The sequence below is a fragment of the Pristis pectinata genome, chromosome 5 (genome assembly GCF_009764475.1).
Source record: "Pristis pectinata isolate sPriPec2 chromosome 5, sPriPec2.1.pri, whole genome shotgun sequence".
NCBI lineage: Eukaryota > Metazoa > Chordata > Chondrichthyes > Rhinopristiformes > Pristidae > Pristis > Pristis pectinata.
This window is the reverse complement of record NC_067409.1, coordinates 28,503,201-28,516,140: the sequence shown is the minus strand read 5'-3', so window position 1 is coordinate 28,516,140 and position 12,940 is coordinate 28,503,201. Positions and strand designations below refer to the sequence as shown.

The window sequence follows — 12,940 nt, the reverse complement described above, 5'->3', positions numbered from 1 at the left end:
AGTCAAATTATGGTAGGAATTACACAGTGAATGGTAGGGCCCAGGGGAGTGTTGCAAAACAGAGGGACATTGGAGTTCAGGTGCATGGTTCCCTTAAACTGGAGTCGCAGGTAGACAGGGTGGTGAAGAAGACTTTTGGCATGATGGCTTTCACCAATCAGGGCATAGTGTATAGAAGTTGGGAGGTTAAGTTGCAGTTGTACAAGATGCTGATGAGGCTGCATTTGGAATATCTTGCTCAGTTTTGGTTGACCTGCTTTAGGAAAGATGCTATTAAACTAGAAAGAGTGCAGAAAAGATTTACAAAGATGCCAGCACTTGAGGGACTGAGTTACAGGAAGATGTTGGATAGGCTTAGACTTTATTCCTTGGAGCGTATGAGAATGAGGGGTGATCTTATAGAGGTGTACAAAATCATGAGGGGCATAGATATGGTGAATGCACTCAGTCTTTTTCCCCAAAGTTGGGGAATCAAGAACTAGAGGGCATAGATTTAAGGTGAGAGCAGAAAAATTTAATAGGAACCTTAGGGGCAACTTTTTTTTATATACTGTAAAGTGGTAAGTATATGGAATGAGCTACCAGAAGAACTGGTTGAGGCAGGTACAATAGCAACTTTTAAAATAGTTGGACAGGTACATGGATAGGAAAGGTTTAGAAGGGATGGGCCAAATGCGGGTGAATGGGACTAGCTTGGATGGGCATCTTGGTTGGCATGGACCAGTTGGGCCAACCAGCCTGTTGCTATGCTGTATAACTCTATAATGCTATGACCGAATTACATAGAACAGTATAGCACAGGAATGGGCCCTTCAGCCCACAATGTCTGCGCTGACCATGATGCCAATCTAAACTAAGATAACTTTACTCGTCACATGTACATCGAAACACACAGTGAAATGCATGTTTTGCGTAGCGTGTTCTGGGGGCAGCCCGCAAGTGTCGCCATGCTTCCAGGTCCATTTTCCTCTATTCCTTGCCTGTTCATGTGTCTCTCTAAATACTTCTTAAATGTTGCTATCATATCTGATTCTACCACTTACGCTGGTAGCATGTTCCAGGCACCTACCACACTCTGTGTAAAAAAAAACTTCCCTTGTAAATTTTCTTTCAACTTTCCCTCTTTAACCTAAAACCTATGCCATCCAGTATTTGACATTTCCATTCTGGGAAAAAGATTCTGACTATATACCCTATCTATGCCCCTCATATTTTTTATACACTTCTATCAGCCACTACATGGACTTTAGTAAAGCTAATACTCTCTAATCCAGGCAACATCCTGGTGAACCTGTTCAGCACCCTTTCCAAAGCCTCCACATTGTTCCTGTAATGCAGCAACCAGAACTGGACACAATATTCTAAATGTGGCCTCACCGAAGTTTTATACAGTTGCAATACAACTTGCCACCCTTTATACTCAATGCCCTGACTGATGAAGGCAATCATGCCATACGTCTTCTTTACTACCCTATCCACTTTCAGAGAGTTATGGACTTGCAACCCAAGATCCCTCTATACATCAATGCTCCCAAGGATCCACTGTAAACTTTCCTCTTGCATTTGACCTCACAAAATGCACAATCTCACACTTGTTCATATTAAACTCCATCTGCCATTTCTCTGCCTAAATCTCTGACTGATCTGTATCCTCCTGTATCCTTTTACAACCTACTTCAATATTCGCAATTCCACCAATTTTTGTGTCGATGGCAAATTTGCTATTCAGACCACCCACATTTTTGTCCAAATCATAAATAACAGAGGTCCCAGGACTGATCCTTGCAGAACACCACTAGTTACAAACCTCCAGTCAGAATAACACCCCTCCACCACTACCCTCTGTCTTCTGTGACCAAACCAATTTTAAATCCAATCTACCAACTCACAATGGAACAATGGACCCCATGTGACTTAATCTTCTGGACCAGCATAGCATGAGGGGCCTTGTAAAGTGCTTTGCTAAAGTTCATGTAGACAACATCCTCTGCTCTACTCATCATTCATCTTTATTACTTCTTCAAAAATTCAGTCAAGTATGTGATAGATGACCTCCTCTGCACAAAGCCATGCAGGCTATCCTGAGTAAGTCCCTGCTTTTCCAAGTGCATGTAATCCTGTCCTTAAGAATCTTCTTCAATAATTTCCCTACCATTGATGCAAGGTTTACTGGCCTATAATTTCCTGGATTATCCCCAATGTCTTTCTTAAGCAAAGGAACAACATTGGCTAATCTCTAGTCTTCTGGGACCTCACCCATAGTTAAAGAGAATACAAAGATCTCTGTCAAGTCCCCAGCAATCTCCTGCCTTGCCTGGGATAGATCCCATCAGCCCTGGGGACTTATCCACCTTAATGATCTTCAAGAAACACAACACCTTCTCTTTCTAAATGTTAACATACCCCTCCCTGATCTCACTATCATCCATGTCCTTCTCCTTGGTGAATACCGATGCAAGGTACTCACTTAGCACCTTGCTCACTTCCTGTGCTCCAGGCATAAATTCTCTTTTTGTCCTTGAGTGGACCTACACTTTCCCTACATGTACAAAATGCTTTGGGATTTTCCTTAATCCCACATGCCAAGGACATTTCATGGCCCCTTTTAGCCCTCCTGATTCTTTGTTTAAATTCATTCCTGTTTTCTTTATATTCCTCAAGGTCCTTGTCAATTTCAGCTTCCTAAACCTTACATATGGTCTCTTTTTTGACTAAAATTACATCTCTTGTCATTTCCAAACCTTGTCATCCGTATCTTTCATCTTCACAGGAACATACTGGTCCTGAGTTCTGACAAGCTGGTCTTTAAAAGACTGCCATGTGTCAGAAGGGATTTACCCAAAAGCAGGTGTTCTCAATCTACTCCCCAGTTCCTGTCCAATACTGTTGTAATTAGCCTCTCCCCAATGTGGCAGTTTTCCCAAGGTCCACTAAAATCCATAACTACAATATCTTAAAACTTATGGAGTTATGATCACTGTTCCCAAAATGCTCTCCCACTGAAACTCCAATCACCTGGCCTGGTTCATTTCCCAATACAAGGTCTAGTATGGCCTCTTCCCTGGTTGGACTATCTACATACTGTTCAAGAAACCCTCCTAGATGCACCTAACAAATCTGCCACTCTGACCTGGCCTACCTACACGTGACTTCAGAACCACAGTGATGTGGTTGACTCTTAACTGCCCCCTGAAATGACCCTGCAAGCCATTCAGTTGTAATAAGCCACCAGAAAGCCTCAAGGAAATAAAACAGGACAGATCACCCAGAATCAATCTAGGCACCGGAAATGACAATGACAAAAACTGCCCTGTCAACCCTGTGAAGTCTCCTTACCAACATTTGGGGACTTGTTCCAAAATTGGGAGAGCTCTCTCACAGACTAGTCAAACAACAGCCTAACATAGTCATACTCACTGAATCATAACTGCAGTCAACGTCCCAGACACCACCAACTCCATCCCTGAGTATGTCCCGTCCCATCAGCAGGATGGACCCCACACAGGTGGCAGCACTGTGGTATACAATTGGGAGTGAACTGCCCTGGAAGTCTTCAACATTCACTCCAGATCCCATGACATCTCATGGCATCAGGTTAAACTTGAGCAAAGAAACCTTCTGTTGATTACCACCTACCATCCCCCTCGGCTGATGAATCAATACTACTCCATGTAGAACACCATTTGGAGTAAGAACTGAGAGTGGCAAAGGTTCTGGGTGGAGGACTTGGTAATAGCACTAGTGACCAAGCTGGCTGAGTGCCAAAAGACATTGCTGCTAGACTGGGTCTGCAGCAGGACTTGAAGGAATCATCAAGAGGGAAAAACCTACTTGATCTCATCCTCACCAATCTACCTGCCATGACAGTATTGTAGGAGTCCTGTCTTCATAGCGAAAATACACTTCATTGTGTTGTGAGGCACTACCACCATGCTAAATAGGGCAGACTGAGAATAGATCTAGCAGCTCAGGACTGGGCATCCATGAGGCTCTGTGAGCTAACAGAAACAGCAGAATTGTACTCAACTGCAATATACAAACTCATGGCCCAGCATGTCCTCTGCTCTACCAACACCAACAAACCAAGTGATCAAACCTGGTTCAATGAAGAGTGCAGGAGGGCATGCCAGGAGCAGCACCAGACATACCTCAGAATGCAGAATCAACCTGGCGAAGCCACACGACAGGAATACTTGCGTGCCAAACAAGATAAACAGCATGCCATAGACAGAGGCTATTGGTGCCATAACCAACAGATTAGATTTAAAATCTGCAGTCCTGCCACATCCAGTCGTGAATGGTGGTGGCCAATTAAACAACTCATTGGAAGAGCAGGGTCCACAAATATTGCCATTCTCAATGATGGGAGAGCCTAACACATCAGTACAAAAGAGAAAGCTGAAGCATTTGCAAGAAACTTCAGCCAGAAGTGCCAAGTGGAAGACCTATCTTGGCCTCCTCCAGTGTCCCCAGCGTGATTGATGCAAGCCTTCAGCCAATTCAATTCACTCCACATGATATCAATAAACAGCTAAAGGCAAAGGCTATGGGCTCTGACTACGTTCCAGCAATAGTTCTGAAGACTTGTGATCCAGAACTTGCCACACCCTTGGCTACGCTGTTCCAGTGCAGATACAACACTGGCATCTATTTAACGATGGAAAATTGCCCAGATATGTCCTGTCCACAAAAGTCGCATAAATCCAACCCAGCCATTTACCGCCCTATTAGTCTGCTCTTGATCATCAACAAACTGATGGAAGGGATAATTGAAAGTCCTATCAAGTGGCACTTGCTTTACAACAACCTGCTCACAGAAACTCAGTTTGGGTTCTGCCAAAGTCAGTCAACTCCTGATCTCATCGCAGCCTTGGTCCAAACATGGACCAAAAAAGCTGAACGCCAGAGGTGAAGTAAGAGTAACCGTCCTTGACATCAAGGCAGCAGTTGTTAAAAAAAAAGGCAAAACTGGAGTCAATGGGAAGTAGTAAGAAAACCTTCCACAGGTTGAAAACATACCTAGCACAAAGGAAAATGGTTGTGGTGATTGGAGGTCAATCATCTCAGCCACAGGACATCTCTACAGGAGTTCCTCAGGATAGTGTCCTAGGTCCAACCATCTTCAGCTGCTTCACCAATGACTTTCCTTCAATTGAGAGGATCAGAAGTAGGGATGTTCGCTGATGATTGCACAATGTTCAGCACCACTCGTGACTCCTCAAATAATAAAGCAGTCCACAATCAAATGCAGCAAGACCTGGACAATATCCAGACCAGGCTAATAGGTGGAAAGTAACAGTCAAGCCACATAAGTGCCAGGCAAAGACGATATCCAACAAGAGAAAATCCAGCTATCACCTTTTGACATTCAATGGCATTGCCATCACTGAATCCCCCACTATCAATACCCTGGGTGTTACCATTGACCAGAAATTGAACTGGAGTAGCCATATACACAATGTGGCTACAAGAGCACATCAAAAGTGAGGAATCCTGTGGCAAGTAAGCCCCCCAAAGCCTGTTCACCATCTACAAGGCTCAAGTCAGGAGTGTGATGGAATACTCTCCACTTGCCTGGATAAGTGCAGCTTCAACTACTCTCTATAAGCTTGACACCATACAGGACATAGCAGTCCACTTGATAGGCACCCCATCCACAAAAATTCACTCATGCCACCACCAATGCACAGTAGCAGCAATTTGTACCATCTACAGAATGCAGTGTAACAACTCACCAAGACTCCTTAGACAGCACCTTCCAGACCCACAACATCTACAAGCTTGAAGGACAAGGGCAGCAAACACATGGTAACACCACCACCTGGAAATTGCCCTCCAGGCCATACACCATCCTGATTTGGAAATATATTGTCATTCCTTCGTCAACTGGGTCAAAATCCTGGAACTCTCTCCTTAACAGCATTGTGGGCATTCCCACTTCTTAAGGACTGCAGCAGTTCAAGCAGGAAGCTCACCTTCTCAAAGGCACCCAGGGATGGCAATTAAATGCTGGCTCAGCCTGTGAAGACTACATCGCTTAAATGAATATCTTAAAAAAAATTCTGCCCCATCTAAGCCACTGGCACTAAGGGAGTCCCAGTCAATATTGAAGAAGTTAAAATCTCCCAGTACAACAACCCAGTTGTTTTTATATCTTTACATAATCTGCACAATAGACTAGGACTTTATTCCCTGGAACGTAGGAGATTGAGGGGTGACCTAATAGAGGTATATAAGATCATGAGAGGCAAAGATGGGGTGAAAGCACGTAGTTTTTTTTCCCAGGGAGGAGGTGCTAAAAACATGAAGGCATAGGTTTAAAATCAGAGGTAAGAGTTTTAAAAGGGACATCAGGGGCAGCTTCTTCACACAAAGGGTGGTGCGTATTTGGAATGAGCTGCCAGAAATAGTGGTTGAGGCAGGCACATTAGCAACATTTAAAAGCCATCTAGATAAGTACATGGATAGGAGAGGTTTAGAGGGCCATGGGCCAAACACGGACAGATGGGTCTAGTTCACTGGGCAACACAATCAGCATAGACAAGTTGGGCTGAAGGGCCTGTTTCCATGCTGTATGATTCTATATCTGTTCCTCCATGTCCTGCTGGCTATTGGGAGGCCTATTATCAAAGAGATTGCACCCTTCTTATTCCTGAGCTCTACCCATTTTGCCTCGCTAGATGAGGCCTCCTCTCTAGGTGCAGCTGTGGTATTCTCCCTGATCAGTAGTGCAACTCTCCCACCTCTTTTACATCTCGCTCTATCACATCTGAAACATCTAAACCCTGGAACATTGAGCTGCCAGTCTTGCCCTTCTCTCGACCAACTGTCTCCGCCAATGTTGTAGGGAAAATTATGAATATGGAATAAGTGAAATATAAGACAGTAAGTTCAGGGAGGGGCATGTGGATAATCTGGAGCAGGTCAGTATTAAGAAGGAGAAGGTATTATATGTCATGCTACATAAGCACTTATAAATTCCCAGAGCCAGATGAGATCTATCCCAGTTTGCTATGGGAAGCAAAAGTGGAGATAGCTGGGACCCTGATGGAGATTTTTTTACATCTTTATTAGCCACAGGTGAGGTTCCAGAAGACTGCAAAACAGCTAAGTTGCTTTTTTAATTAAGAATGACAGCAGGGATAAGCCAAGTAACCAAAGGCCAGTGAGCCTTGTGTCAGTGCTAGTGAAATAATCAGAGGAAATCCTCAGGGATAGAATTTATGAATATTTGGGAAGGCAGAGGCTGATCAGGGATAGTTAGAGTGGCTTTGTTTAGGGGAAATCCTACCTTAATAATTTGACTGAGTTTTTTTGAGGAGGTAACAAAGAAGATTGATGAAGATATGCAGCACATCGTCTATATCAACTTTAGTGATGTCTTTAACAAGATCCTACATATATAGATTGGTCCAGAATGTTTAGGCACATGGGATCCAAGGCAAGCTGTCTAATTGGATCCAAAATTTGGCTTGGTGATAGAATCCAGAGGGTAGTATTAGAAGGATTCTTTACAGATTGGAAGTCTGTGACCAGTGGTGTACTGCAAGGACTGATGCTGGGACTTCTGTTGTTTATGATATATGTTAACAACTGGGATGTGAATGCAGGAGGTATGACTAGTGTAGATATGCAACAAGGTCGGTGTGCATGTGGTGGGCCTAAGGACCCATTTCTGTGCTATACATGTCCATGATTCTATGACCCTCTAACTCTAAAAATATGAACTAATCTTCTTCTCAACAGCAGAAAGCCAATTTTAATGTCACTATGCTTGACCAGACTAAAATATAACAAAATAACATGGACACCAGAAATCTGCGAGGAACAAACACAATGTTTCAGGTATATAAACAAATGCAAAGACAGGGAAAGATGAGAAAAAATTTGCCATGTTCTTGTCCATTCATGCAGCTTGGCCATATTCTGGTGATTTCTTTATATCCAGCTTCCTACTTGCCTAGTTTTGTGTAATCAGCAAACTTGGAAATATGATATTGGTCCCTTTAACCAGATTGTTAATGGAGATAGTAAATGGCTGGACTCAAGCACCAATCCCAGCTGTACCCCATTAGTCACAGACTGCCAACCTGACAACGATCACTTTATTCCCAGTTCTTAATCCATATCAGTATATTATCCCCAAACCTGTGTCTTCTGACATCCTGAGTGAGACTTTATTGAAAACCTTCTGAAAATCCAATACACCATATCCACTGGCTCCTCCTTATCTATACTACTAGTTACTTTCTCAAATAACTAATAAGATAGTCAATATGATTTTCCTTTGTAACTCCATACTGACTCTGCTCAATCTTAATATTCTTTTCAAGGTGTTTTTGTTACATCTTTCATTATAATTTCCAGAATTGTCTCTATTACTGAATGTGAAGAATTTCATAAAATGGAACAAAGGTAAAAAAAAGAACATGAAACTTAAGTACTTTTAATTCTTAAGTGTTGACACTGAATTCAGAAGCAACAATGCATCATTTTTAACTGGGTTAAGATTTTAATCCTTACACCATGCTCTGCAATACCTTTTACTCTGCTCCTCCCCGTCAATACAGACTGCTTCCCCACCCCAACAAAATATGAACTGGAGTTTTCTTAAATGAATACATAGCGTAAGAAAACGCCAACATTGTCAACTTAACAGTCTACTGTCAATGATCAAGATGCCGTAAACTATTAACCGCATGCGTAGCTGAGACCCACCTGATTTCATAATCTGACCCAAATGCAGTCACCTCCATTCCTGTCGACCATTCCAGTGGTTCTCGAAACATTAAAGCTGCTTCTTGGGGATACCTGGAGCTCACATTTTCAACAAATTTAATAATATCATTCAGCAGGGACACGTTCAAGGGTGTGAATTCCAACTTGCCGACGCCGATGCCAGCCGCTGTCCACTGTGCAGCTCGAGTCAGCGCAACTCCCATGGTGATCAGTGGCTGCAGCGACACAGAAAGACATGGGCACTGTTAACACGGGGCACACGGATCCTATCTGATGCAATGCAAGATGTTGTTCCATCCTCTAAGAAGGGAATGAGCGACGCGTCCCTTTCCATCAGCCGCAAGGCGCCCCATTAAACCACACAATTACTTATACAATACCAACGGTACCTGTTGAATGGTGCAAAGCTACAGGCCCCGAGGTTAAGTCACCCACCCACCAGACCGTAGTCCCTTTAACTAGCGGCCGGGCCAGCAGCCATACGGGCCGCATGGCCTTGCAGGGTAACCCCCGGGCCTCCTCCCTGCATCCCCAGGTTACCGCCGACAGCTCACCCAAAGGTAAGCGACGCAGCCCCCACTTGGTTTCAGGGAGAAAATGAAGCGCCGAGCCGTCCAACGGCCGCGTTGTGGCAGGTTGCCCTGGAGACCAGCGCGCGCCGACGTTGCTGGGCGACCGTTCCAAACAACGCAGGTCGGCGCTCCGCGTGCGTGTCGCGAGAACTGGGGCAGAGGCGGGTCCTGGCCCATCTGCACGGTGCACTGCGATTTGCAGCTGCGCGCTCTGATTGCGGGAGGCCAAAGGGAGGAGGCAATGCTATAAAGCGCCAGTTTGCATACAAAAGAATGGTCCTTGCACTTGAAATCTACAAAATAAAAACGATTTGCCCTTGGACAATAAAAGTCCATGAAAAGTGCCTTTGGGTTTGATCGAGGTTGATGTAATGATGCAGTCCTGGCGCGCTGTTGAAAGTGGCATCTATAAGATGAAACGTTAAAGCAAAGATACATCTGTTCCCTCGTATAATGTGAAAGATTTCATAGCGTTGAAAGAGCAAATAGGAGTTATCTTTAGTGTCCTGCTCACTATCTCTCAATAAACTTAAACTAGCTAAGCTCTTCAACAATCCATGTCCGGACAAACCTTTCCAATATATGCATTTGCAGATGATGTGGGCATTCAAGCAACAGACTACAGGAAGAAGCTCCATGAACGTTTCCATTCTCAATGACAATGGCGTGCAGTATACCAGTGCAATAATGCATCTGCAACTGTGCTTGTCCATAATTGCTGAATGGATGAACCTCCTTAGGCTTTTCCCAAGGGCCTCCATCGATGTAATTAATTTTTGGACAATTTGAGTTACTCCACTTTGAAATTGCATGAGTGCACTGGAAGCAGCAAGGGTTATGAAATCTTATAATATTCCTGAACATGGTAGAAACTAAAGTAAATGGACATTGGACCTTTCTCTTCTTGTAGCTGAGCTCCAGAATTACCTAAGCCTCAGCTAAGGTTTTATTTTTCCATAGATGTTGCCTGACCTGCTGAGTCTTCCAGCATTTTTGGCTTTTATTTCAGATCTCCAGCATATGCAGTCTTTTTGATTTTAAGGTTTTTTTTACAGTAATCAGTGGAAAACTGCCCAGCTATGTCCTGTTGAATTCAACTGGCAAATTACTTGACCTATCCTAGTTTATTTTCAATCTTCAGCAAATGACTGAAAGAATAATTGGCAGTGATACTAATTAACACATACTCTTGATTAACCAGTTTATCAATGCACGTTAAGGGATCCACCAGAACCATTTGGCTCCAACTCTCATTACAACAAAAATCGAGGGATCCACGGAGCGCTGGTAAAACCAGAGATGTACAGATAAAACCGGTGAATGGTGATCAGGGAGAAGTTTCTCAAATGACAGGAATCATACCTGGCTCAAAGGAGGGCTATCAGTGTTGCCGAACATTTGTCATTTCAGTTCAAGAATATAATTGCATACTTAAGCAGCAAAAAAATACACGGTTAAACAGATTGAGCAATCTTTCACTATATTAATTTTATAGACTTACTTAAACAATAAAACTCTTGAGTTGTCAATTATGTTGGAAGTATATTTAGAAAAGTGTAATTTTCACCTTGGCTCCAATATTATGTTTCCACATTCTTTTCAGTTATGTCACATAATCCATTTCAATGTGCACTTTTAAGGAGTAGAGTTACCCACTGTGCACAGGAATTTTTTAACACCTCAGACATTCTCTGAGCTAACACTTACCTATTTCCCAGAACTAATGTCAAAGTGACTCGAGAGTCAAGCTACACAAATGGAAACTTTTTAATTACTTGTGAAATATTTGTTATATTTTATTAGTTTCCTTTTATAAAAACTGAATAAAATATTCTATGATGATCCCTTAAGGATCAATGTGATCGTCTATGTGTGGAGCCACGGGGGATGGGCGAGGTCTGAAATGAATGTCTGTATTTACTGTGGAGAAGGCAATGGAAGCTAGATTATTTAGAGAGGAGAATAGTGATGTCCTGAAACATATCCATATTACAAACGAGGAGGTGCAGGCAGTCTTCAAGTGCATAAAGGTGGATAAATCCCCGTAGTCTGACCAAATATATCCAAGGACAGTATAGGAAGTAAGGGAAGAAATTGCTGGGGTCTTGGCAGAGATATTGGTACCATTGTTAGCCATGGGTGAGGTACCAGAAGACTGGAACGTGGCTAATGTTGTGCCTTTATTTAAGAAGGGCTGCAAGGACCAGCCAGGGAACCACAGAGCAGTGAACCTAACATCAGTGGTGGGAAAGATACTGGAGGGGACTCTGAGAGGATCTACCTCTATTTGGAAAGGCAAGGTTTGATTAAGTATATTCCACATGGCCTTGTGCATAGGAAATCATGCCTCATGAATTTGATTGAGTTTTTTGAGAGGTGACCAAGAGGGTTGACAAGGGAAGGGTGGTAGACGTTATCTACGTAAAATTTAGCAAGGAGTTTAACAAGGTCCTGCATGGTAGGCTGGTCCAGAAGGTTAGATCATGTGGGATCCGTGGTGATCTAGCCAATTCGATATAAAATTGACTTGGTCGTAGGAGTCAGAGGGTGGTAGTGGAGGGTTCTTTTTCAAATTGGAAGCCTGTGACCAGCAGTGTGCCATCTATATTAACGTTTTGGATGAGAGTGTAGTTGGCATGGTTAGTAAGTTTAAGGACGATTCCAAAAATGATGGTATAGTCTACAGTGAAGAAGGTTATCTAAGATTACAACAGGATCTAGATGTACTGGGAAAGTGGTCCAAAGAATGGCAGAAGGAATTTAACTTGGAGAAATGCAAAGTGTTGCATTTTGGGAAGTTAAACCAGGGTAGGACTTACACAGTAAATGGAAGGGCCCTGGAGAGCGTTATAGAACAAAGAGACCTAGGGTTACAAGAGACAGGTAGACAGCGTGATGAAGAAGGCTTGCCTTCATTGATCAGGGTATTGAGTAGAAGAGTTGGGACGTCATGTTACATGTTGTACAGACAAGACGCTGGTGAGACCACACTTAGATTATTGTGTGCATTTCCGGTCGCCTAGCAATAGGAATGATATAATTACGCTGGAAAGGGTGCAAAAAAGATTCACAAGTATGTGATTGGAACTGGAGGGCTTATGTTATGAGGACAGAATGGATAGGCTGTGGCCTTTTTCCCTGGAGTGTAAAACACTGAGGGGTGACCTTATAGAGGTATATAAAATCATGAGGGGCATAGATAAGGTGAACGGTCACAGTCTTTTTTCCAGGATAGGGGAGTCTAAAACTCCAAGGTTAAGTAGTGGTATTTACCCCATGTGAGTTCTGGGATGTTCAAAAATACTGCTCAAGTCCAGAATTTGCTGGCCATACTCTGTTGGGGATTTTCTGGCCAGACTCTGCAATAGAATTCAATGACAGATTACAAACTTGATGGATTTCCCGGTATTTATTTTGAGGAAGTTTCTGACAGAATCTGTGTCAAGTTAAATTTGGCAAAAGACCCATATGCCATACATTTGAATCGAGATTTTATGACTGATAGGTGGAAAGATAAGAATAAGGAAACTATTCCTTTTAATTATTCATATTTTGCTTTCCCGCTTTAAAGCATGCAAAATACTTACGAACAGTTAAATTTTCTACTTAAATTTCTAATAATTATTGAT

At 42.9% G+C, this 12,940-nt stretch overlaps 1 protein-coding gene across 1 annotated transcript in view; it reads right to left on the bottom strand.

Annotated features, from left to right (window-relative positions):
- Positions 1-9,524, bottom strand: part of odad2 (outer dynein arm docking complex subunit 2) — a 188,691-nt gene extending 179,167 nt beyond the window's left edge. Inside the window, exons 1-2 of the mRNA XM_052015638.1 lie at positions 9,294-9,524; positions 8,719-8,954 (exon numbers count right to left, since the gene is read on the bottom strand). Coding sequence (XP_051871598.1) covers positions 8,719-8,954; positions 9,294-9,488 — 431 coding nt within the window. The 5' untranslated portion in view covers positions 9,489-9,524. The remainder of the gene's footprint in view (positions 1-8,718; positions 8,955-9,293) is intronic.
- Between the last annotated feature and the right edge of the window lie 3,416 nt (positions 9,525-12,940).